Raw genomic sequence first — 25,026 nt, forward strand, 5'->3', positions numbered from 1 at the left:
ATCTTCAAAAGGCAATAAGAAGATAGTACTGTGACGTTTTAAGAGTCTAATTTACTAATCTAAAGGCCATTGGTTTTGAGGAGATGTAAGACGTTAGCCTGACATCACCTTCAAATGCAATCTGACTAAATGCAAATGTCTTTTCTGAACAGGTGGTTGACTCAAAGACTCATGAAAATGTATCAAATGTCTTAAGAAGTTGAGTCTATTATCTGTAGGAATCATCGGGGAACGAGTGCACTCAATAACATCCCATCCTCAAAAACCAAAGCAGACAATCTGCAGGCTGCTCAGTCTTATTGTAAACTACTTTGATCCCCTTCACACATAAACCAAATGTCCATACCTGAAGCACGTTTTTCCGGCTGGACTTCTCCGTTGTCCATTCAGCCACGGCCCCACAGAGATCCATCCCATCAGGACTGCATCCAGGTTTCTACAGAGGGATAAGAGGCAGAGGGGAGAGGTGGTTAGTAGTAAGTAGTTTCACTGCGGTGTTATGAATGGGATAAAAGCATCATAGTTCATTATCAAAAGGCATGTTTTCAAACAGGGTACAGCTATCACTATCTTGGCCAGATATTTGTTATGAATCACGATTAATGAACAAATGGAAGCAATCTGCCCAAGAGCAGAGACAGATCTTCTGATTCCCGTTTGTTACTAGCACTTTTTTGTCATCCTGCTGTAAGATGAGAATGTGCATGTGTAACATTTTCTCTAGCATTAGGTGGCACTTGAGAAGCAACTGTCCCGACTTAAATCTTCGTCATACTTCTTATTATTATTCTTCTGCACGCTACTGCTCTTACAATGTTTAATCAAGAAATTCCATTCAAACTTTAAAATGTGCAGACTGGTCTGGAATAGCATGCTTGCATACAACTTTTTGATATTATTTATACTTTTTAAACTATAAAAAATGTTGTATTTATTTTTCATTCACATTAATGAGATATCATTACTTCCAACTTCCATTCACTGTAAATGCAACAATGCAACTTTTGACACAAATCAGATAGTGTAATTTCACCACTTTGACAAACTTCCTCTACTTCTCTGCTATTCAAATCTGAAATAACAACATCATTATCTGGTACCAATCAAATGTTACAGCTGTTTCAGGGACTGCATCAACATTTTCTGTTACTTTTTAAAAACAGCTGCCGTAGACAAAAACTTAGAGGGTGACACCTTGGTATACTTCTCTGCTATTAAGAACAGACATATCTACTATCAATCATGAGGTACAGCTATTTTAGTAACAACATCAACTAATTTAGCTAACTTCCCACTGTTGAATTAACTGCCATGGAACTTTTCAGAACTTTCAAATTATAGCAATGAGAGGAGCACATTCTAAGCATGAGACAATGAGTAAACATTAGGACTTTTGATACTAATCAGCTACCTGGACCACTTTTCTCAACATACCCAAATCTAACTGCCTGTAGCTCAGGACCTGAAGCAACGATATGTATATTCTTGATACCATTTCAAAGGAAACACTTTGAAGTTTGTGGAAGTGTGAAATGAATGTAGGAGAATACAACACATTAGATCTGGTAAAAGATAATACCATCATCTTTGAAATGCAAGAGAAAGGCCATAATGTGTTATTCCAGCCCAGGTGCGATTTAGATTTTGGCCACTAGATGGCAGCAGTGTATGTGCAAAGTTTTAGACTGATCCAATGAACCATTGCATTTATGTTCAAAATGTTCTATCACGACTGCCCAAATGTGCCTAATTGTTTTTTAAATACATTTTCAAGTTCATAACTGTGCACTCTCCTCAAACAATAGCATGGTATTATTTTACTGTAATAGCTACTGTAAATTGACAGTGCATTTAGATTAACAATAATTTAAGCTTTCTGCCAATATCAGATATGTCTATGTCCTGGGAAATGTTCTTGTTACTTACAACCTCATGCTAATCACATTAGCCTACGTTAGCTCAACAGTCCTGTGGGGGACCCACCGATCCTGTAGAGGTTTATGGCACCTTGATCAACTTCTCTTCTATTCAAATCTGACTATCAGAGAATATCACACACACCATCCACACCTTCAACCATACATCCATTCCTTTACCATACCAATCAGTCCAACATCCCTCCATCCATTAGATCTTCCGTCTTTATCTATCCATTTATTCATCTGTCCTATTTATTTATCTATCCAGTCAGAACTTTCTTTTAACAGCTGTATCCTTCGATTAAGAAATTAATGTACGGTTGAAGTAAGGGATAAACGCTTGGGATAAAATAACTTTTTTGATTTATTTTAAACTTCTACAATGCTTCCTTGTCTTCTGTATTCTATTACTACAGTTGTCATACAGTATACTGTGGTATTGTAGTAGGAGACTGAATAAAAGTGTAGTAGGCTAGTCTGAGTGTAGTTATTTGTGATAAAATATGGGCTCTAACTGCCCCACAATCCTAAGTAATAAGGTTGATAGTGTAGTCTATGAAAGTAAACAGAGAAATTATTTTACTACATTTAATTTTGACTATATTTAACTTCTTGGCTTAAGTAAAACATTTTCAACTTCTTCCACTACCACAATAATAACTGTAAAGAGTTAAAAAGCAAGTCCCACCAATTTTTCTTCATGGAAAATTACCATCTTGTAGTAACCATTAAAATCTTATTTATATATTCTATGGAATTAAAGAAGCAGTGTGTAAATGTATCAAAATAGGAATGGTATAATTTTCAGGCAGAGAGAATGTCATTTAGAATATATATATATATATATATATATATATATATATATACTGTATATATATGTTGCTTTTCAAACAAGAACTAATCAGTGTAAAAGGCATGGAAACTGATTTAGATATAATTCCCTTTAGTGGTCTCAGCAAGTCTAAACAATCTAAAAACTGGTGAAATCATTGAGAGATGGAGTAGAAAATTAAGACGATAAGGACATTCTGCAATAGTATTACAATATAGTATTGCAGTACATTGTCACAACCAACAGTAACCAAGCCATTTTAGGCCAATGAAAGATGCTTACTGAGATCCCTCATGACCAGCATCGAATAGACTGAACCCTGAAGACTCAATGAACAGTCATGGCTAACAGGTACAGTATTGGACAAATTAGGTGATATTTAACTTCCAGTGCCTGCCTCAGTCATAGTAAACTACACTTGTTTTGGTTGGATGATTTGAGCGTTCTAGTTTCTACTCAATAAATAACTCTTCTTACAGAACTATGTACACGCTGCAGGTGAGATCATACCCTGAGTTTGTATGATGATGACGACATTGTGTATATTCAGACCCAAACATAAATACTGTCGACAGTGACCAAATGGTAACACAAGAGATTAACAAACTGTTTATTCTACTCTAAAACAAAGACTAACAAATTACGAAATTGTATTTCTTTATAACACCACCCCAGCCCTCCACTATAACCACTATTTCAATTTTTCATCGGAAAAGGGTGAGATATGTCAATATATGTGGAAATGCCTCTCTTGCTCATAATGAACTATTGGACAGGGAGTCTCACAGACCGTTGCTCTGGTGGGGCTCAGTAATAGAGAGGGCTTTGTCCTCTGAGCTTCATCAAAAAGCATGGCTCATTTTAGAATCCCACCACCCACGCCCTCTCTCTCTCTCTCGCTCCTACCTCTCTCTCTTACCTCTCTCTCGCTCCTACCTCTCTCTCTTACCTCTCTCTCACTTCTACCTCTCTCTCTCGCTCCTACCTCTCTCTCGTACCTCTCTCTCGCTCCTACCTCTCTCTCTTACCTCTCTCTCGCTCCTTCCTCTCTCTCATACCTCTCTCTCGCTCCTACCTCTCTCTCTTACCTCTCTCTCGCTCCTACCTCTCTCTCTCTCGCTCCTACCTCTCTCTCTTACCTCTCTCTCGCTCCTACCTCTCTCTCGCTCCTCTCTCTCTCTTACCTCTCTCTCACTCCTACCTCTCTCTCGCTCCTCTCTCACTCCTACCTCTCTCTCGCTCCTCTCTCTCTCACTCCTCTCTCTCTTACCTCTCTCTCGCTCCTACCTCTCTCTCGCTCCTACCTCTCTCTCTTACCTCTCTCTCTTGCCCCAACCTCTATCTCGCTCCTCTATCTCCACCTACCTCTCTCTCGCTCCTCTCTCTCTCACTCCTCTCTCTCTTACCTTCCTCTCGCTCCTACCTCTCTCTCTTACCTCTCTCTCTTACCTCTCTCTCTTAACTCTCTCTCACTCCTACCTCTCTCTCACTCCTCTCTCTCTCACTCCTCTCTCTCTTTCTTTCTCTCTCTTATCTCTCTCTCGCTCCTACCTCTCCCTCTCTCTCGCTCCTACCTCTCTCTCGCTCCTCTCTCTCTCTCTTACCTCTCTCTCGCCCCTACCTCTCTCTCGCTCCTACCTCTCTCTCGCTCCTACCTCTCTCTCGCTCCTACCTCTCTCTCGCTCCTCTCTCTCACTCCTCTCTCTCTCTCGCTCCTCTCTCTTACTCCTACCTCTCTCTCGCTCCTCTCTCTCTCACTCCTCTCTCTCTTACCTTCCTCTCTCTCCTACCTCTCTCTCGCTCCTACCTCTCTCTCTTACCTCTCTTTTTCCTACCTCTCTGTCGATCCTCTCTCTCTCACTCCTCTCTCTCTTTCTTTCTCTCTCTTACCTCTCTCTCGCTCCTACCTCTCTCCTTCTCTAGCTCCTACCTCTCTCTCTCTCTCGCTCCTACCTCTCTCTCTCTTTCTCTCTCGCTCCTACCTCTCTCTCGTTCCTACCTCTCTCTCGCTCCTACCTCTCTCTCTCTCTCTCTCTCACTCCTACCTCTCTCTCTCTCTCTCTCGCTCCTACCTCTCTCTCTCTCTCTCTCTCTCTCGCTCCTACCTCTCTCTCTCTCTCTCGCTCCTACCCCTCTCTTTCTGTCTCTCTCTCTCCTACCTCTCTCTTTCTTTCTCTCTCTCTCCTACCTCTCTCTTTCTTTCTCTCTCCTACCTCTCTCTCTCGCTCCTACCTCTCTCTCTCTCTCTCTCTCTCCGCTCCTACCTCTCTCTCTCTCTCTCTCTCTCTCCTACCTCTCTCTCTCGCTCCTATCTCTCTCTCTCCTACCTCTCTCTCTCTCTCGCTCCTACCTCTCTCGCTCTCTCTCTCGCTCCTACATCTCTCTCTCTCGCTCCTACCTCTCTCTCTCACCTCTCTCTCGCTCCTACCTCTCCATACCTCTCTCTCGCTCCTACCTCTCTGTCGCGCCTACCTCTCCCTACCTCTCTCTCGCTCCTACCTCTCTCTCGCTCCTACCTCTCCCTACCTCTCTCTCGCTCCTACCTCTCTCGCTCCTTCGTCTCCTTACCTCTCTCTCGCTACTACCTCTCCCTCGCTCCTACCTCTCCCTACCTCTCTCTCTCTCCTACCTCTCTCTCTCCTACCTCTCTCTCCGACCCCTCTCTCTCTCTCTCTCTCTCGCTCCTTTCTCTCTCTCTCTCTCGCTCCTACCTCTCTCTCTCTCGCGCCCACCTCTCTCTCTCGCTCCTACCTCTCTCTCGCTCCTACCTCTCTCTCGCTCCTTCCCTCTCTCTTTCTTTCTCTCTCCCTCCTACCTCTCTCTTTCTTTCTTTCTCTCTCGCTCCTACCTCTCTCTTTCTTTCTCTCTCGCTCCTACCACTCTCTCGCTCCTACCTCTCTCTCGTTCCTATCTCTCTCTTTCTTTCTCTCTCGCTCCTACCTCTCTCTTGCTCCTACCTCTCTCTCGTTCCTATCTCTCTCTCTCTCTCTCTCTCTCAGTCCTCTTCAGAAGGGGGTAAGGTAAACAGTTGCTCATTGCATTTTGATGGGGGTGAGTTCTACTCCATGGGATCAAAGCTAAAGTAAATTTGCCAGTTTAAGAATTTAAAAAATGAAAAGAAAACACGTAAATTAAAATGTTCACTCAACATTTGCACTCATAATGCTTATAGGCATTCCCTCAGAAAGTTGATTTGAGGCTGTAACTGAACATTGTCCCCTCGTATTTACTTTACTGAACCATCACTTTGTAATTTACTGAACCATCACTTTGTACTTTACTGAACCATCACTTTGTACTTTACTGAACCATCACTTTTTACTTTACTTTACTGAACCATAGCCCATCTGTAAATAGCCTATCCAACTACCTCATCCCCATACTGTTATTTTTTTTCTCCTTTGCACCCCAGTATCTCTACTTGCACATTCATCTTCTGCACATCTATCACTCCAGTGTTTAATTGCTAAATTGTAATTATTTCGCCACTATGGCCTATTTATTGCCTTTACCTCCCTTATCTTACCTCATTTGCACACACTGTATATATACTTTTTTCCTATTGTGTTATTGACTGTATGTTTGTTTATTCCATGTGTAACCCTGTGTTGTTGTTTGTGTTGCACTGCTTTGCTTTATCTTGGCCAGGTTGCAGTTGTAAATGAGAACTTGTTCTCAACTGGCCTACCTGGTTAAATAAAGGTGAAATAAATAAAATAAAAAATCACTTTGTACTTTACTGAACCATCACTGTGTACTTTACTGAACCATCACTTTGTACTTTACTGTGTTTGTGTAAGAGAGAGAGTGTGAGAGAAAGTAAGAGAAAAAGAAAAAGAAAGAGAGAGAGAGAGAGGGAGAGGGAGAGAGAGAGAGAGAGAGAAAAAGAAAGAGAGAGAGAGCGAGAGAGAGAGAGAGAGAGAGAGAGAGGATGAGTACGGGTGTGAGGGTGTGTGTATCTTGTAAAGACCTACCAAATTTGTCAGGGCTTCTTGCTTGCTATCTTTATAAAACAGAAGTTTATCTGTGTCCAGGACTACCCAAGTTGAAGTCCAATTCTTCCTCAGTTTTTTGCCTCCTTCGGATATTTTGGCTTTATTCAAATATTCACCATTCAAAACAACCTGAAATACATGTAACATTTATCCTTGAACAGATATTATCAATCAATGTCAAATAAATATTCCAATCAGACACATTCTATTTTATCAGTATCAACCAAATAAATATACTTATTTTAAGTAAAATAGGCCTGCTGAATGAAAAGTACAGAAACATATTTATAGTAAACAATATTTAGTGTAGTATAATAGCTAATAACAGCCATTTAGTAACAGAGTATAATAACCCAAACTGATTTCTGCCCATATGCTTCCTTACATCCTGACAGTTCTTTATGGTGGCCTGTCATACTCACAGGAGTCTCTACGGCTCCAGCTCCACCAATGTTATGCTGAGACTGGTTCCTCCGGTGGCGAGAGATCTACAGAAAGAAAAACAGAAGAAACAGTGAAGAAGAGCTGACTTTCCTGATGGTTTCAAAACAGAACTGTTGCTTGATTGTGGCCTTATTGTCTTAGCTGGTAAAATCGGTTCGGTGAAATTAAAACAATACAGGTAGTGGGAAGAGTCCATGTATTCCAATTTGTATTTAACAGCTATAAAGATTATGCAATACATTACAATACAAAAAGAGGATGGTGACACGTGTGAATGTCTCATCACTGCGTTAACCTATTTAACATCTATATCATAAATGCCTATAGAGTCTCTGACAGTAATGTGTGTGGGAACGCAGTGTGGTTGATGACATGAGAACTCACTCTGCGACAACAGATAAACAACTCACATAACCTAGTGCTAATCACCATCAGACCATGATAGTTCATGTCAATATAACAGCAATGGCAAAAGACAAACATGGACATGAATACAGCATGGTTATTGATTCATGAGAAATGTGTTAAACCCTGTAGTAGAGTAGCAGTAGTAGTAGTAGTAGTAATATTTGTAGTTACAGTAAAGGTAGATCAGAAAAGGTTGAGAGTATACATAGTTGAACCAGTGTTCTGTAACAGTCATCCGGGTTGCTATAGAAACACAGTATGTACTGTTTGGTATTCAGTTTTATCCTCCAGCACTGTGCTGCCCTGCCCTCTACTGTTCAAATGCCTGTCTTATAGGAATTCCAATAAGGATAGGCCTACCCTCGCAATCCAAACCCCTAGTGAGTCCTTTATTCACTACAATGGGTTCCAGCTATTTTGGGTTGTTATATTTAAGCAATAAGGCCTGAGGGAGTGTGGTATATGGCCAATATACCACGGCTAAGGGCTGCTCTTAAGCACAACGCAACGTGGAGTACCTGGTTACAGCTCTTAGCTGTGGTATATTGGCCATATTCGACAAATCCCGAGGTGCCTTATTGCTATTATAAACCGGTTACCAATGTAATTAGAGCAGTAAAAATAAGTTTTGTCATTCCCGTGGTATACGGTCTGATATACCTGTCAGCCAATCATCATCGCTGGAAGCCTGTGTTTCAGACATAAAGAAGTGGATGGCTGCAAATTTCTACTTTTAAACTCAGACAAAACAGAGATGCTTGTTCTAGGTCCCAAGAAACAAAGAGATCTTCTGTTGAATCTGACAATTAATCTTGATGGTTGTACAGTCGTCTCAAATAAAACTGTGAAGGACCTCGGCGTTACTCTGGACCCTGATCTCTCTTTTGACAAACATATCAAGACTGTTTCAAGGGCAGCTTTTTTCCATCTACGCAACATTGCAAAAATCAGACATTTTCTGTCCAAAATTGATGCAGAAAAATGTATCCATGCTTTTGTTACTTCTATGTCAGACTACTGCAATGCTCTACTTTCCGGCTACCCGGATAAAGCACTAAATAAACTTCAGTTAGTGCTAAATACGGCTGCAAAAATCCTGACTAGAACCAAAAAAAATGATCATATTACTCCAGTGCTAGCGTCCCTACAGTGGCTTCCTGTTAAGGCTAGTGCTGATTTCAAGGTTTTACAGCTAACCTTCAAAGCATTACATGGGTTTGCTCCTACCTATCTTTCCGATTTGGTCCTGCCATACATACCTACTCGTACGCTACGGTCACAAGACGCAGGCCTCCTAATTGTCCCTAGAATTTCTAAGCAAACAGCTGGAGGCAGGTCTTTCTCCTATAGAGCTCAATTTTTAGGGAATGGTCTGCCTACCAATGTGAGAGACGCAGACTCGGTCTCAACCTTTAAGTCTTTATTGAAGACTCATCTCTTCAGTAGATCCTATGATTGAGTGTAGTCTGGCCCAGGAGTGTGAAGGTGAACGGAAAGGCACTGGAGCAACGAACCGCCCTTGCTGTCTCTGCCTGGCCGGTTCCCCTCTCTCCACTGGGATTCTCTGCCTCTAACCCTATTACAGGGTCTGAATCACTGGCTTACTGGTGCTCTTCCATGCCGTCCCTAGGAGGGGTGCGTCACTTGAGTGGGTTGAGTCACTGACGTGGTCTTCTTGTCTGAGTTGGCGCCCCCCTTGAGTTGTGCCGTGGCGGAGATCTTTGTGGGCTATACTCGGCCTTGTCTTAGGATGGTAAGTTGGTGATTGAAGATATCCCTCTAGTGGTGTGGGGGCTGTGCTTTGGCAAAGTGGGTGGGGTTATATCCTGCCTGTTTGGCCCTGTCCGGGGGTATCATCGGATGGAGCCACAGTGTCTCCTGACCCCTCCTGTCTCAGCCTCCAGTATTTATGCTGCAGTAGTTTATGTGTCGGGGAGCTAGGGTCAGTCTGTTATATCTGGAGTATTTCTCCTGTCTTATCCGGTGTCCTCTGAGAATTTAAGTATGCTCTCTCTAATTCTTTCTTTCTTCCTTGCTCTCTCTCGGAGGACCTGAGCCCTAGGACCATGCCTCAGGACTACCTGGCATGATGACTCCTTGTTGTCCCCAGTCCACCTGGCCGTGCTGCTGCTCCAGTTTCAGCTGTTCTGCCTGCGGCTGTGGAACCCTGACCTGTTCACTGTGATTACTATTATTTGACCATGCTGGTCATTTATGAACATTTGAACATCTTGGCCATGTTCTGTTATAATCTCCACCCGGCACAGTCAGAAGAGGACTGGCCACCCCTCATAGCCTGGTTCCTCTCTAGGTTTCTTCCTAGGTTTTGGCCTTTCTAGGGAGTTTTTCCTAGCCACCGTGCATCTACACCTGCATTGCTTGCTGTTTGGGGTTTTAGGTTGGGTTTCTGTACAGCACTTTGATATATCAGCTGATGTAAGAAGGGCTATATAAATACATTTGATTTGATTTTGATTTGACCATTCAGGACTGGAACCACCCAGTTTATAATCTCTCATTAATCACAGTGTAGGATGGTTGAGCAGGCCACGGTCCAGCTAGGGTTTAACACGTATGGCAATACATTGGAGGAGGTCAAGAAACAATTACCCTGCTCTCTAGAAACACACACTAATACATGATAGTAACAAACAGCGTTCATTTTTATGTTTTCTACATGTGACCCTCTGCGTAATGAATGTAATGAAAACTAGGACAGCTGTAATCAGAACAACATTCTACACTAGAACACTGGAACACTGATGTAACGTTAGAGCAACGCTGTAACGTTCTGTGTTCTGAGCTATGTTTGTTGGGAGGTGTTAGTGAATATGTTTGTAGTCCATAAGATCTGGTTCATTATCTCCAGTAGCCTTTGTACCTCTACTCTGCCCTCTGGAAAAACTGTGTTATTGCAGTATGAGGCATCTCACAAACAAGTATCTTCTGCATAATTAGCAAACAAGCAACACAACAAAACATGAAGACGTGGCCTCGGCTGTGATCATCAGAGTAATTCAGGTTGCTGTCAATTATTAATAAACTCTATGAAGGTTTACAATACATGTTAGAAACTGAGACTAACTGAAGGTCACATTGGCCTGTTTTAAAGTAAATGTGCAGCTGTATTATTCCAGCCAAAACATAGACAAATGTATTGCATGATATGGTCATGAACCACTATGCTACAGTCGTGAACCACTATGATATGGTCGTGAACCACTATGATACAGTCATGAACCACTATGATATGGTCATGAACCACTATGATACAGTCATGAACCAGTATGATACGGTCGTGAACCACCATGAACCACTATGATACGGTCGTGAACCACTATGATATGGTTGTGAACCACTATGATACGGTCATGAACCAGTATGATACGGTCATGAACCAGTATGATATGGCCATGAACCACTATCATACGGTCGTGAACCACTATGATACGGTCGTGAACCACTATGATACGGTCATGAACCACTATGATACAGTCGTGAACCACTATGATACAGTCATGAACCACTATGATACGGTCGTGAACCACTATGAAACGGTCGTGAACCACTATGATATGGTCGTGAACCACTATGATACGGTCGTGAACCACTATGATATGGTCGTGAACCACTATGATACGGTCGTGAACCACTATGAAACGGTCGTGAACCACTACGATATGGTCGTGAACCACTATGATACGGTCGTGAACCACTATGATACGGTCGTGAACCACTATGAAACAGTCGTGAACCACTATGATACAGTCGTGAACCACTATGATACAGTCGTGAACCACAATGATACAGTCGTGAACCACTATGATACAGTCGTGAACCACTATGCTAAATGGAGGTGTCAACCGACCATGTATCCGATTACGAGAAAGATTAACTGGTTGGGGTTATGTCCAGTTCATTGTCAACATGGTAGCTACATTATTTCAAATATGCTGCATCAGATTGCTCATTTTGTAATTGCATCATCTGTTTTATCTTTACCCTGATTTTCCCACAGGGAAGTACTCAGTCAAACAGAGATCAGCGCAATTAAGCAAATGATAATCACCTAATGTGATACAACGGTTTATAAATGCTATAATCATAATTACTGGAATTTATGTAAACACAGTTCACCAAATGATAAACAACATTCAATAAGCAGATTCAAATCTGCTATAACATTGTATAATAAGTGAGCAGTGTGTGTGTGTGTGTGTGTGTGTGTGAGTGTGTGTGTGTGTGTGTGTGTGTGTGTGTGTGTGTGTGTGTGTGTGTGTGTGTGTGTGTGTGTGTGTGTGTGTGTGAGTGTGAGTTTGTCAGTGTGTGTGTGTGTGTGTGTGTGTGTGTGTGTGTGTGTGTGTGTGTGTGTGTGTGTGTGTGTGTGTGTGTGTGTGTGTGTGTGTGTGTGTGTGTGAGTGTGTCAGTGTGAGTGTGTGTATGTGTGTGTGCGTGTGTGTGTGTGTGTGTGTGTGTGTATATATGTGTGTGTGTATGTGTTTGTGTGTATGCATCTCTATGTGCACATGTCCTATACCCTATACTTACAGTTCTGGGAGGCAGGTCGGGGTCCTGCAGGACCATGGACTTGGTTTGACTCAGGCGATCCCCGCTGCTCTGAGAGGTCTTGATGCGCATCGGGACCGTACCTGGTGCCACTCCGGTCACCTGGTGGGGCAGAATCAGAGGCGGCTGTTTCCCTACGCTCTGATTGGTGATTCTGGTCAAAGGGAGGACAAAACACAAGTGGGATGTTCAGATTCAAATATTGTTCAAAAATAAATATTATCCGATTGATACGATTTCTAATGAATCATTGGATGTAAAACGTTTCACAGAAGGCTGTTAAAGCACTGTTTTTAGGAACATTTAAGGGCAGACACGGCGAGAAGTGTAGTCTAAGCTTGAGGACTTTAGCCTTACTTTCCGTAGTGGTTGTCTCATCACCTTCTTGCTAATAATAAACAATCTACCCACTGAAAAAAGTATTGTTCAATCTAAATACCAAGGCTCATCCAGCAAGGTCACATAGTAGTTCAGTGTTGGGTTTTAAACTAATGTGCGTTTTTTTGAGACGTTGCACAAAGTGTCTCACAACAGGAAGCAAATCTCAACCTCCACACCCCGAATAAGTGAACAGATTAAGACATCAACAGCTGTGTATACTGATGGTTTGCATAGACCCTAACATCTCTCCGCATCGTTGATTACAACACAAACAATTCCGTAAACATGACCATAGTAATACAAATTGTGATATTGTTATGAGGCTTATGTTGTAAAGAATTACAGTGCAGAAATGTAAATTGAAAGACAGGATAGTGGATGCAGTTGCATTGATATCACAGATTTGTAGATTGTGAGCGAGGTTAATAAATTAGAAAAATACTAAGCTTCAGAAAAAGAAAAAAAGAGACAAGAATTAAAAATGTTGGTGAAATTCAAACATTTTCAACCCCCAATTCTCCTTCTGTCCTGTTTTAACTGCATGTAGAACACCATCTACTATGTTCTAACAATTCAGGACTATAATACTCAAGAATAACACACGTATCAACAACGTTCCACCGACTAACTGCATATAGTAAGTAAGGGCCCAGGCACCTGATACCATTGCCTAGGTGTTGCATCTCTATAAGTCACCAATGGCCCCCCACTAAAACTCCAAATACTTTTAAGAATGATTAAACAAAAATGACAGCATCCTTCATTTTTCAAAACACACTAGAATTCTGTCTTTCTTACCTCATCCCCGCCATCTTTCTATCAAATCAATCACCCTCAGATCACAAAAAGAAAAGAGATAGAGAGAAAGAGGGCAAGTTTTATATTTAGAGGAAGTAGGTTTCATCACGTGGTGTAGTCCAACCACCATCTCTTTCACTGCTGCTCCACAGTTGATGTGAACTTGTGTTACGCGTCCCCACTTCCTGAAAGATGCCACTTGCACAGAATTAGTCTGACTGAAACTTCAACTTCAGAACTGAATAGACATGAATAACACGCATAGATGTGAGATCTGTCCATCACACAATCTGAAAACAACGTAGATCAGAATGAACTCCCTCCTGCAGCAGTGTTGGTGTATGAGTAGGTTTTTCAGCATGTTTTTAGTAACAGCTTGTTCCAAAACATCTCCCTTGCCAAAAGTGCAATTTGAAAGATAATGGTACATACCTGAGTTTCACTACAGTTAACGTTGTCTTAATTTAAATTCCATTTGGTTACAGTGATCTTTTACAGATTTTTTCGCAAGGGAGCAGCATTCTTCCATTACCAATATATAGGTACACAATAAGAATTGTTTCCACTTTACATCAAGATATTTCCCAAAAGACGTAAATTAACTTGGTAACATTATCAAAAGAGTTACTGGGCCCCAAAACAATTGTTTGTTGATGACATTGGTTGAATCAGGAAATGGCATCATTGGGGTTTTCTTGTGGTCTGGGTGATTCACCCCTGAGAGACTTTTCTAATGAACAACTAGCTATTTTACTGAACAATTCAAACTATGGTGTTCATGGGTACCATCCTTGGTCCAGTGTTAACACAACAACCTGTAAAGGTTTTATATGGCATATAAAGTGGGGAATAGACCGGGAGTAAAGTGTACAATCATCAAAGAGCAATGAATTTCCCATTTACCTCCAGCAGATGGGGCAATTGCAATTTCACAATCGCAATCCCATTGGCCTTCAATCCAGGAAGTGTTCGTCATAACTCATGTGAAGGCCTTGTTGCCTTGTATGGAGCTGAGAAACGGTGGAGACTGAGAAGGCAAAATCTAAGGTATAGAATCACATGAAGGGAACAAACGTTCAAGTTCCACCTACATAAGTCTCTAAGATCCACCACCAGTCCAAGGGAGCCATTGACAGCACGAGCTCCACTTGTATTGTGTGTTCTGTAATTCTACACAATACATTCACAATTCGCAGGTTGCAATTGTAAATGAGAACTTGTTCTCAACTTGCCTACTTGGTTAAATAAAGGTGAAATAAAAAAAAAACATTCATACCTTAACATCCTGTAACGTTGTGTCTCCCTGAATTGACCATGAATGGTTCAGTAATTCACATATGGGACAGTGTATCCTTATCTCATCTCAACAGCCTAAAATTTATTTTTTTCTGTATTTTAAATGTATAGGTATTTTTTAACATAAGTAATTGAACACCACCCCCACTATAACCGTCATTCCAACCAGATCTCAGCATTTCAGAGGAGGTTCCCCTGGAACAGAGGTGCTGAGCGGAGCAGGAGACATTTGAGAATGATGGAGCGCTTATCCATGAGGAAATGCAGAAGATAGGAAGTCTAGAGAAGCTGGATGCCAAAGAGTTCCCTATTAGTGATGATACTGTCATGCACTTGACTACAGCTGAACTCCTGGTCAAGGTGGTGGAGGGGGAGAGGGTGTCCCTCGCTTTGCTGTATCGAGTCCTGGTGGAGAAGTAAATTGTAAGCATGAAAGACATGGATGGAAGAGCAGCAGGTTCAGTGTATTCAGAAAATATTCAGACCCCTTGACTTTTTCCACATTTTGTTACGTTACAGCCTTTTTCTAAAATTGATTAAAGAAATACAAATCCTCAGCAATCTAAACACAATACCCAATAAAGACAAAGTAAAAACTGATTTTTGAAAAACAGAAATAACCTATTTATATATGTGTTCTGACCCTTTGCTATGAGACACGAAATTGAGGTCAGGAGCATCCTATTTCCATTGATCATCCCTGAGATGTTTCTTCAACTTGATTGGAGTCCACCTGTGGTAAATTCAATTGATTGGATATGATTTGGAAAGGCACACACCTGTCTATATAAGGTCCCACAGTTGACAGTGCATGTCAGAGCAAAAACCAAGCCATGAGGTCGAAGGAATTGTCCGTAGAGCTCCAAGACAGGATTGCGTCGAGGCACAGATCTGGGGAAGTGTACCAAAAAATGTGTGCAGCATTGAAGGTCCCCAAGAACACTGTGGCCTCCATAATTCTTAAATGGAAGAAGTTTGGAATCACCAAGACTCTTCCTAGAGCTGGCTGGAGAAGGGCCTTGGTCAGGGAGGTGACCAAGAACCCGATGTTCACTCTGACAGAGCTCTAGAGTTCCTCTGTGGAGATGGGAGAAACTTCCAGATGGACAACCATCTCTGCAGCACTCTACCAATCAGGCCTTTATAGTAGAGTGGCTAGACGGAAGCTACTCCTTATTAAAAGGCACATGACAGCCCGCTTGGAGTTTGCCAAAGGCACCTAGACTCTCAGACCATGAGAAACAAGATTCTCTGGTCTGATGAAACCAAGATTAAACTCTTTAGCCTGAATGTCAAGGGTAACGTCTGGAGGAAACCTGGCACCATTCCTACGGTGAAGCATGGTTGTGGCAGCATCATGCATTGGGGATGTTTTTCAGCAGCAGGGACTGGGAGACTAGTCAGGAACAAGGCAAAGATGAACGGAGCAAAGTACAGAGAAATCCTTGATGAAAACCTGCTCCAGAGCGCTCAGGACCTCAGACTGGGGTGAAGGTTCACCTTCCAACAGGACAATGAACCTAAGCACACAGCCAAGACAACACAGGAGTGGCTTCAGGACAAGTCTCTGAATATGAGTGACCCAGTCAGAGTCCGGACTTGAACCCGATCGAACATCTCTGGAGAGACCTGAAAATAGCTGTGCAGCAACGCTCCCCATCCAACCTGACAGAGCTTGAGAGGATCTGCAGAGAAGGATTAGAGAAACTCCCCAAATACAGGTGTGCCAAGCTTGTAGCGTCACACCCAAGAAGACTCGAGGCTGTGATCGCTGCCAAAGATGCTTCAACAAAGTACTGAGTAAAGGATCTGAATACTTATGTAAATGTGATATTTCTGTTTTTTATATTTAACATATTTGCTAAAATGTCTGAAAATCTTTTTGCTTTGTCATTATGGGGTATTGTATGTAGATTGATAAGGGTAAAAAAACAATTGAATCAATTTTAGAATAAGGCTGTAACCTAATAAAATATGAAAAAAAGTTGAGGGGTCTGATTACCTTCCGAAGGCACTGTAGAGAGTCATAAATGCAGTGTTTTTTTCTGTTGTGCGTCAACTTTCAATTTCTGTGTGCGTCACGGAGCTGTGAAGGGAACGGCACCTCCATACCTTCAGGCTCTGATCAGGCCCTACACCCAAACAAGGGCACTGCGTTCATCCACCACTGGCCTGCTGGCCCCCCTACCTCTGAGGAAGCACAGTTCCCGCTCAGCCCAGTCAAAACTGTTCGCTGTTCTGGCACCCCAATGGTGGAACAAGCTCCCTCACGACGCCAGGACAGCGGAGTCAATCACCACCTTCCGGAGACACCTGAAACCCCACCTCTTTAAGGAATACCTAGGATAGGATAAAGTAATCCTTCTAACCCCCCCCCCCCCCCCTTAAAATATTTAGATGCACTATTGTAAAGTGGTTGTTCCACTGGATATCATAAGGTGAATGCACCATTTTGTAAGTCGCTCTGGATAAGAGCGTCTGCTAAATGACTTAAATGTAATGTCATGTCTTGTTGTCACAATGTAAACAGGACACCCAAAGGAGTGTCAATGTTTCTGCACGCTGGGGCACGGCACACTTAAACAAACATGTTGATCTCCCTTCAATGCAAGAATTATACTCCCTCTCTCTCTGCTGTATTGACAGCGTTGCCAGGCACATATGGAGAGCTGAGAGGGGCATTAAGATTCCTTCTGCAGGAAGGGTGGAGGGTGTGGGCAGCCGTGAGGGCCATGTGTATTGGCCTGCACTTGAGTAGGAGCACATGCTGACAGCAGTCAGTGTGGAGAGTGGGCGTCTGACCCACCACCACCTCACAGGCCCAATGTGACATATTCCCATGAGATTGTCCCGTTTGTTTACACAACATTTTCTAACTACCAGGGACTACTTTGGGACTCAGTGGAGAGCCTATTTGGAAAAGAGAGGCATACTGAATGGGAAGAGCAAACCCCAGTTTCCAGAGCGCGACGGAGTGAAGGACAGGTAGTGTTTCTATAGGGAGGTGAGCTTCCAGGGTATATGTGGCGCCAGTGGGCACAATGCTCCCATAATAGCTTACGACTCCCTCCTAAAGGCAGGCGACTCCTTGGTTGAGTTGGCCAATCACGGCTTCTTCCACGGTGGGAACAGCGACTCCACATCCGCGATCGCTGCTGCCTGGTGGGGCACGCTGTTTGGCTTCAGAGGGGTGCCAGAGAGCAAATATCATAGGCTGGAGTATCATGACACGCTAGCCAGGCTTGGGCAGCAGCTATATGAGCTCAGGGGAAACCCTCTTGGTACTGAGAAAGAGTGATGCAAAGTAAACCAATAGCTGGTTAAAGATGAACTCCATTAGATTTCCTGCAGTTGATTAGTAATTTCAGCTGCTTTAAAAATGTTTAATGCTTACATTTTTTCATCCCTTGATTTTTATTTTATTTGTTTTAAAGAATATGACTGGATGTGTAAATGTTAGTAAGAGAATAGCGATTATCTCAAGCTGCAGTCCAACTACTGACCACATGTAGAGCCATTAGCATCTACAGAATTTGCTCAAACATTTTCACTTATGGCAATAAACAAATACATTTCCAGCCTAGAATCAATCCTTTACTAACATACATAATGCTACAGTTGTTGTGCTAATGTTGTAGTATTTAAGCTATGGCAGTGTAAAAAGTGATTGTTTTATTTCAGATTAGACTGATGTTATTGTGTACATCTTCAACATGAAGACTGCAAGTACAGTGGTGACCAGGGGGTGGCAGTGTGACTAAACAAATCTCTCTCTCTCTCATGAGGTTGGAATAATACTGTGGAATTGAGAAAATTATGGTAATGCCCTTTTAATGTAAGTGCATTTTGTAAAGACCACCTGAAATTTCAGCCTTTATTGGTGGGATGGAGTTTTGTCCTGCTAGTTTTCAGTTTACCCCTCCTCACTCCCAAACAGTACTAGCGAAATTCTTGCTTGAGAAAATGATTTTTGCTAAGAAGCTATTTTTGTTTATTCTTGACGATTTTAATTGAAAACAATCACAGTAAGGTATTTAATTGTTACCCAAAAAGTATTTGCTATTGAGAGGAAAATGGCTGCTTTGGAACTTGAAGTACATTTTCCTGTCTGCTGATAACTTAAGAGTAGCCTATGTCCAGTGGTGTATATTCCTGGATGCCAAGGGAAGCATTTTTTTAAATACATAAAATATATACAAATACATAAATACATAAAATACATAAAATAATGTGTAAAATAATAAAAATAATAATTTTTCATCTGTATGTGTTTCATCATTTTCCTTCAATTTGCCACAGGCTAAATGTATCTCACTGGAGAAAGCATCCGAGCGAGCGAAACAGCGCCCCTCTGTCTCTGTATGTGTAGGCCATCTATCTGATGCTGTTTGGTCAGAAACAGTATGACATTGTTGCCGCCCGTGGCATTGAATGCAAGGGAAGCCAGCGAGCATTTGGGCTCGCTTGATAAAAAAAGTATAAAATATTAGCCAATCAGCATTGAGCTAAACTGAGTGAGCTCAACTAAACTGAGTGAGCACACCAAGCCAGTTTATAGAGCAAACAACACAATTATCAGAACACACAGGTTGTCATATGGCTTTTTTTCTGGCTTCCCCAGTGATTTTACCCACACACCACTACTGCCTATGTCTTGGAAAAATCTGAATCATTGTTAAGGTGTTAGTCTTATTTTTGAAGACAAACTGGATAGACAACCTGAGAAATGTTCCACCGAATGTCATGTCAACAACACACACCTTACCATTATGGGTTAATTCGTAGAGTATTTTGTCATTTCTGACGTAGACACACAAACATGTAGACACACACGTAGACACACACGTAGACACACACAACACACACACACACACACACCACACACACACACACACACACACACACACACACACACACACACACACACACACACACACATCCTCCCAACACCTCCACCTCCCCCTAGCTTGGCAGGCTGTGTTTAACCCAACATGTCTGGAGCTGCCTGTTCACATTCCAGTGATGGTTGTGGGCTGTGTGAGTCCTGCTGGCTGCTGTAATTAGAAGCTCTTCCACCTCCAGCTCTGTTTAATGGACAGAACACACAGAACACACAGGAGACATAGTCCTCAACTCACAACAGGGAGGAGACGAGCGACAGCCTCACAGTAAATATGAGGAGTTTTATTTCATGTAATACTGTTATTGACACTGCAGAGGTAGTATGCTCTGGTCGATTGTCTTTAGGTTATGAGGATGTGGTGTGTCATAATCACCTGATATTTGCGGTATTCAGGTGAACAATAAGGAACGAACTCCATAAAGGAGGTCAAAGGGTGACTTACAAGTAGCAACAAGCTCTCCAGGACAAGCTGTCAACAACTGCTGGGGATTGGTTAGACCATACACAACATCAAACAGCCATGACCATCAGTGCAGAGTGACAGAGTTAGAAGCAGTGTTCTGCTGGGGATGGGGTAGACCATACACAACATCAAACAGCCATGACCATCAGTGCAGAGTGACAGAGTTAGAAGCAGTGTTCTCAGTCTTTTCGATTTAAACTTTCATATTTATCAGATTTCCCTAAATGCTGTGTGAAAAAGAAAATCACCAGTGAAGCTCATGACTGTAACCTGACTGAATCTGTGGGTAGATTGGTAGTTGGAGTGTATTTGCGCTGAGTGAAATCATAACCCCAACAGGGAAGGTGTCAGTTAAGAGATAATGAGGAACCATGCATGTCAACAGCAACATGTGTTTCCTAGAGCTCTGTGCCATAGTCTTCCTCCTGATTGGTTCTAACACAACACAGCACTACCAGTCTTTATCAGTCAGCACAGTGTCAGGCCCTCTTTTAGCCGACACATTCCCCAGTAGAGTATGTCATTCTGACTCCTCTCCCACTGTCAAAGTTCTATCTCTAACCCGCAAGTTACAGTTTTACCTACCCGCAAGATACAGTTTGACCTACCCGCAAGTTACACTTTGGCCTACCCGCAAGTTACACTTTGACCTACCCGCAAGTTACACTTTGGCCTACCCGCAAGTTACACTTTGGCCTACCCGCAAGTTACACTTTGACCTACCCGCAAGATACACTTTGACCTACCCGCAAGTTACAGTTTGACCTACCCGCAAGATACACTTTGACCTACCCGCAAGATTCAGTTTGACCTACCCGCAAGTTACACTTTGGCCTACCCGCAAGTTACACTTTGGCCTACCCGCAAGTTACACTTTGGCCTACCCGCAAGTTACACTTTGGCCTACCCGCAAGATACACTTTGACCTACCCGCAAGTTACAGTTTTACCTACCCGCAAGTTACACTTTGACCTACCCGCAAGATACAGTTTGACCTACCCGCAAGTTACAGTTTGGCCTACCCGCAAGTTACAGTTTTACCTACCCGCAAGTTACAGTTTGACCTACCCGCAAGATACCGTTTTACCTACCCGCAAGTTACAGTTTGGTCTACTCAGAAGATACAGTTTGGTCTACTCAGAAGTTACAGTTTGGTCTACTCAGAAGATACAGTTTGGTCTACTCAGAAGATACAGTTTGGTTTACTCAGAAGATACAGTTTGGTCTACTCAGAAGATACAGTTTGGTCTACTCAGAAGATACAGTTTGGTCTACTCAGAAGTTACAGTTTGGTCTACTCAGAAGTTACAGTTTGGTCTACTCAGAAGATACAGTTTGGCCTACAGTATATCTAACAAGAGCTAGGGCATAACATTGACATTTGAGGCAGTGGAGATTAATGAAGTTGTCTTTCTCTCTGTATATGACCATGGTTGGTAATGCAAATACAAATTGGTCAGAAGGCCTATAGTTGCAGGCTTACAGAGATGGGATGTAAGAGAATGTCAGTGAGGCAGAGTGGAAATGATTGCCACCATATAATTTCTATCATGACATTTGCAATCTCCACTCTCCAACAAAAAAAGTAATTGCATGTCCCAGATCAAACAGAAGGAAGATATTTGGATCGTAGTATGATTCAGTATATACAGTAATGTTTCCACAATATCGAGTGACTTAACATACTGGATAGTTATGCGTTTTACTGTTGGCATATTCATATACTGTTGGCCTATTTCAAAATGTTTACTCCATTAGCAACAACAAATATAATGTTTATTTGGTTGCTTTAAAAACAGTCAGACAATAGATAACATCACATCATCGATACAGTGCAGGCTATAAGACCTTTGGTTTATCATTATCACTGTAGGACTAGTAACATAGCAAGTGCTTCTGTTTATAGTAATACAACCAGAAGAAGCCAAATGGCCGCAAAAGTCAACTATTATGTAAATGTTACTACAATTTTAATGCCATGATTTATCAGAAGAAGAAACAACGATGTTTCCATCATTATGAAACAGTTGGACTGACTGACATCTGATGTGATTGATGTGGATGGTTCATTACCATACAACCTACACTACCACTTGATCATTTCAACCAATGTAGCTAGTAAGTTAGCCATTATCACGTACCCACCAGCGCAACCACCTCACCACCTCGGTCTTACAGTACAGTACCCACCAGCCCAACCACCTCACCACCTTGGTCTTACAGTACAGTACCAACTACAAAAACAGACATATCGTGACCTTTGAGCAATGTCAACTTCTTATTCATATTTCATTGGTGCAGGGATTTGAGGAGCAGAGCAGAGACCAGTGGGAGTAGGTTTAGCCTCTGTAACAGCTCGGCTGAGGATCACTATGGTTTATTCATGTCCAGAGACTCTCCTAGGGAGGGACACAAACCCTATCACCTCTGCCTCAGATCACACCTGACATCACTCAGGGTTGGGACGGCTCTTCCTAGCCTTGTCCTCCTAAATCAAAGATGGGACGCAAGCATAACGTCTGTAATTATTGGGTTTACTTGATTTGTTTCACTACTAAGAACACTGAACCCTCCCTAGCTAACTACTAACAGTATGTACTTTGATGAAACTATGATTCCAATGATTTAGTATACTTTTTTGCCCTCAGAACAGCCTCAATCCATCGCTGCATGGGCTCCACAAGATGTTCAAAGTGTTCCACAGGGATGCTGGCCCATGTTGACTCCAACACTTCCCACAGTTATGTCAAGTTGGCTGGATGTCCTTTGGGTGGTGGACCATTCTTGATACACACGGGAAACTGTTGAGTGTGAAAAACTCAGCAGCGTTGCAGTTCTTGACACAAACCGATGCGCCTGGCTCCCTGTTCAAAGGCACTTAAATATTTTGTGTTGCCCATTCACACTCTGAATGGCACATATACAATACATGTTTCATGTTTCATTTCTTTAACCTGTCTCCTCCCCTTCATCTACACTGATTTGAAGTGGATTTAACAAGTGACATCGATAAGGATCATAGTTTTCACCTAGTCAATCTATGTCATAGAAAGAGCAGGTGTTCATAATGTTTGTACACTCAGTGTAGATTAAATTGGTGTTTTTTCCTGTGTCAATGTACTTCTGAAGCCTTTTAATATTTGGTCAAGTGGCCTTTGTCCCACCCCTTAAACAGCTCTGGACCATGTCACCTGAAAGCTTCTCCATGGCTAATTCTGGCCCAGTAAAGGTAATGTTTTCCAGAGGAACCAACATTATCAGCTCTCCATTTGTTTGATGACTTCTGCCCTGTCCTTAACCCTCCCCCAAAACAGCAGTCTCCCTCCTCTCCTCTGAGTCACAGGCCCTGGATGGGAAGAGAGAGGTAAGGGAAGTGGAACCAAAACTAATCACCTCCTCCAGAGTAGTTCAAAGCCAGAGGAGGGAAAACAATTATAATTTTGGTCAGCCAGTGAGAAGTACAGAAGTACAGGCTTCCTGTGGATGCAGACACGCAAACAGAGACACGGAAACAGAGCACAACCCTGCCTTTATGTACATATATAAACTTGGCGGTTTGAGCTCTTAATGCTGACAGGCTGAAAGCTGTGATATATCAGTCCGTATACCATGGGTATGACAAAACATTTATTTGTAATGCTCTAATTACATTGGTAACCAGTTTATAATAGCAATACGGCACCTCAGGGGTTTGTGGTATATGCGTCGTGCATAAGAACAGCCCTCAATTACCTCCTATCCCTGCACAATGATCTGATGAAGTGAAGTTTGAAATTTGAACACACCTACTCATTCAAGGGTTTTTCTTTATTTTTACTAATTTCTACATTGTAGAATAATAGTGAAGACATCAAAACTATGAAATAACACATGGAATCATGTAGTAACCAAAAAAGTGTTCAACAAATCAAAATATATTTGAGATTTGAGATTTTTCAAGGTCTCCATCCTTTTCTTTGATGACAGCTTTGCACACTCTTGGTATTCTCTCAGCCAGCTTCATGAGGTAGTCACCTGGAATGCATTTCAATTATCAGGTGTGTCTTGTTAATAGTGAAATAGTGGAATTTCTTTCCTTCTTAATGCATTTGAGCCAATCAGTTGTGTTGTGACAAGGTAGGGGTGGTATACAGAAGATAGCCCTCTTTGTTAAAATACCAAGTCCATGTTATGGCAAGAACAGCTCATATAAGCAAAGAGAAACGACAGTCCATCATTACTTTAAGACATGAAGGTCAGTCAATCCATCAAGCGCTATGATGAAACTGGCTCTCATGAGGACCGCCACAGGAAAGGAAGACCCCGAGTTACCTCTGCTGCAGAGGATAAGTTCATTAGAGTTACCAGCCTCAGAAATTGCATCCCAAATAAATGCTTCACAGAGTTCAAGTAACAGACACATCTCAACATCAACTCTTCAGAGGAGACTGAGTGAATCAGGCCTTCATGGTCCAAGTGATGCAAAGAAACCATTACTAAAGGACACCAATAAGAAGAAGATACTTGTTTGGGCCTAGAAACACCAGCAATTGACATTAGACAGGTGGAAATAGGTCCTTTGGTCTGATGAGTCCAAAGTTGAGATTTTTGGTTCCAACCGCCGTGTCTTTGTGAGACACAGAGTAGGTGAACGGATGATCTCTGCATATGTGGTTCCCACCGTGAAGCATGGAGGAGGAGGTGTGATTATGTGGGGGTGCTTTGCTGGTGACACTGTCAATGGGCTCCTGAGTGGCGCAGCGGTCTAATGCACTGCATCTCAGTGCTAGAGGCATCACTACAGACCCTGGTTTGATTCCAGGCTGTATCACAACCAGCCGTGATTGGGAGTCCCATAGGGCGGCGAACAATTGTCCCAGTGTCTTAACTGACTTGCCTTGTTAAATAAAGGATATATATATATGTATTTAGAATTCAAGACACACTTAACCAGCATGGCTACCACAGCATTCTGCAGCGATACCTACAGTGCCTATCTGTGTAAGAAAGTTAAAATCATGTCCATTCTAGTATTATAATTC

At 42.2% G+C, this 25,026-nt stretch overlaps 1 protein-coding gene and 1 pseudogene across 2 annotated transcripts in view; one reads left to right on the plus strand and one right to left on the minus strand.

The window, feature by feature from the left end:
- The window catches only part of rhg15 (Rho GTPase-activating protein 15), a 72,208-nt gene extending 58,708 nt beyond the window's left edge, over positions 1-13,500 (minus strand). The window contains exons 1-5 of one of the 2 annotated variants that reach the window (XM_014165510.2): positions 13,344-13,500; positions 12,147-12,318; positions 7,169-7,234; positions 6,726-6,875; positions 347-436 (exon numbers count right to left, since the gene is read on the minus strand). In XM_014165510.2, coding sequence (XP_014020985.1) covers positions 347-436; positions 6,726-6,875; positions 7,169-7,234; positions 12,147-12,318; positions 13,344-13,357 — 492 coding nt within the window. In that variant the 5' untranslated portion in view covers positions 13,358-13,500. 2 annotated transcript variants of the gene reach the window in all.
- A 1,157-nt stretch (positions 13,501-14,657) lies between these two features.
- Positions 14,658-17,937, plus strand: LOC123729529 (protein ADP-ribosylarginine hydrolase-like; annotated as a pseudogene).
- Positions 17,938-25,026: the final 7,089 nt, after the last annotated feature.

The sequence above is a fragment of the Salmo salar genome, chromosome ssa21 (assembly GCF_905237065.1).
Source record: "Salmo salar chromosome ssa21, Ssal_v3.1, whole genome shotgun sequence".
Classification (NCBI taxonomy): domain Eukaryota; kingdom Metazoa; phylum Chordata; class Actinopteri; order Salmoniformes; family Salmonidae; genus Salmo; species Salmo salar.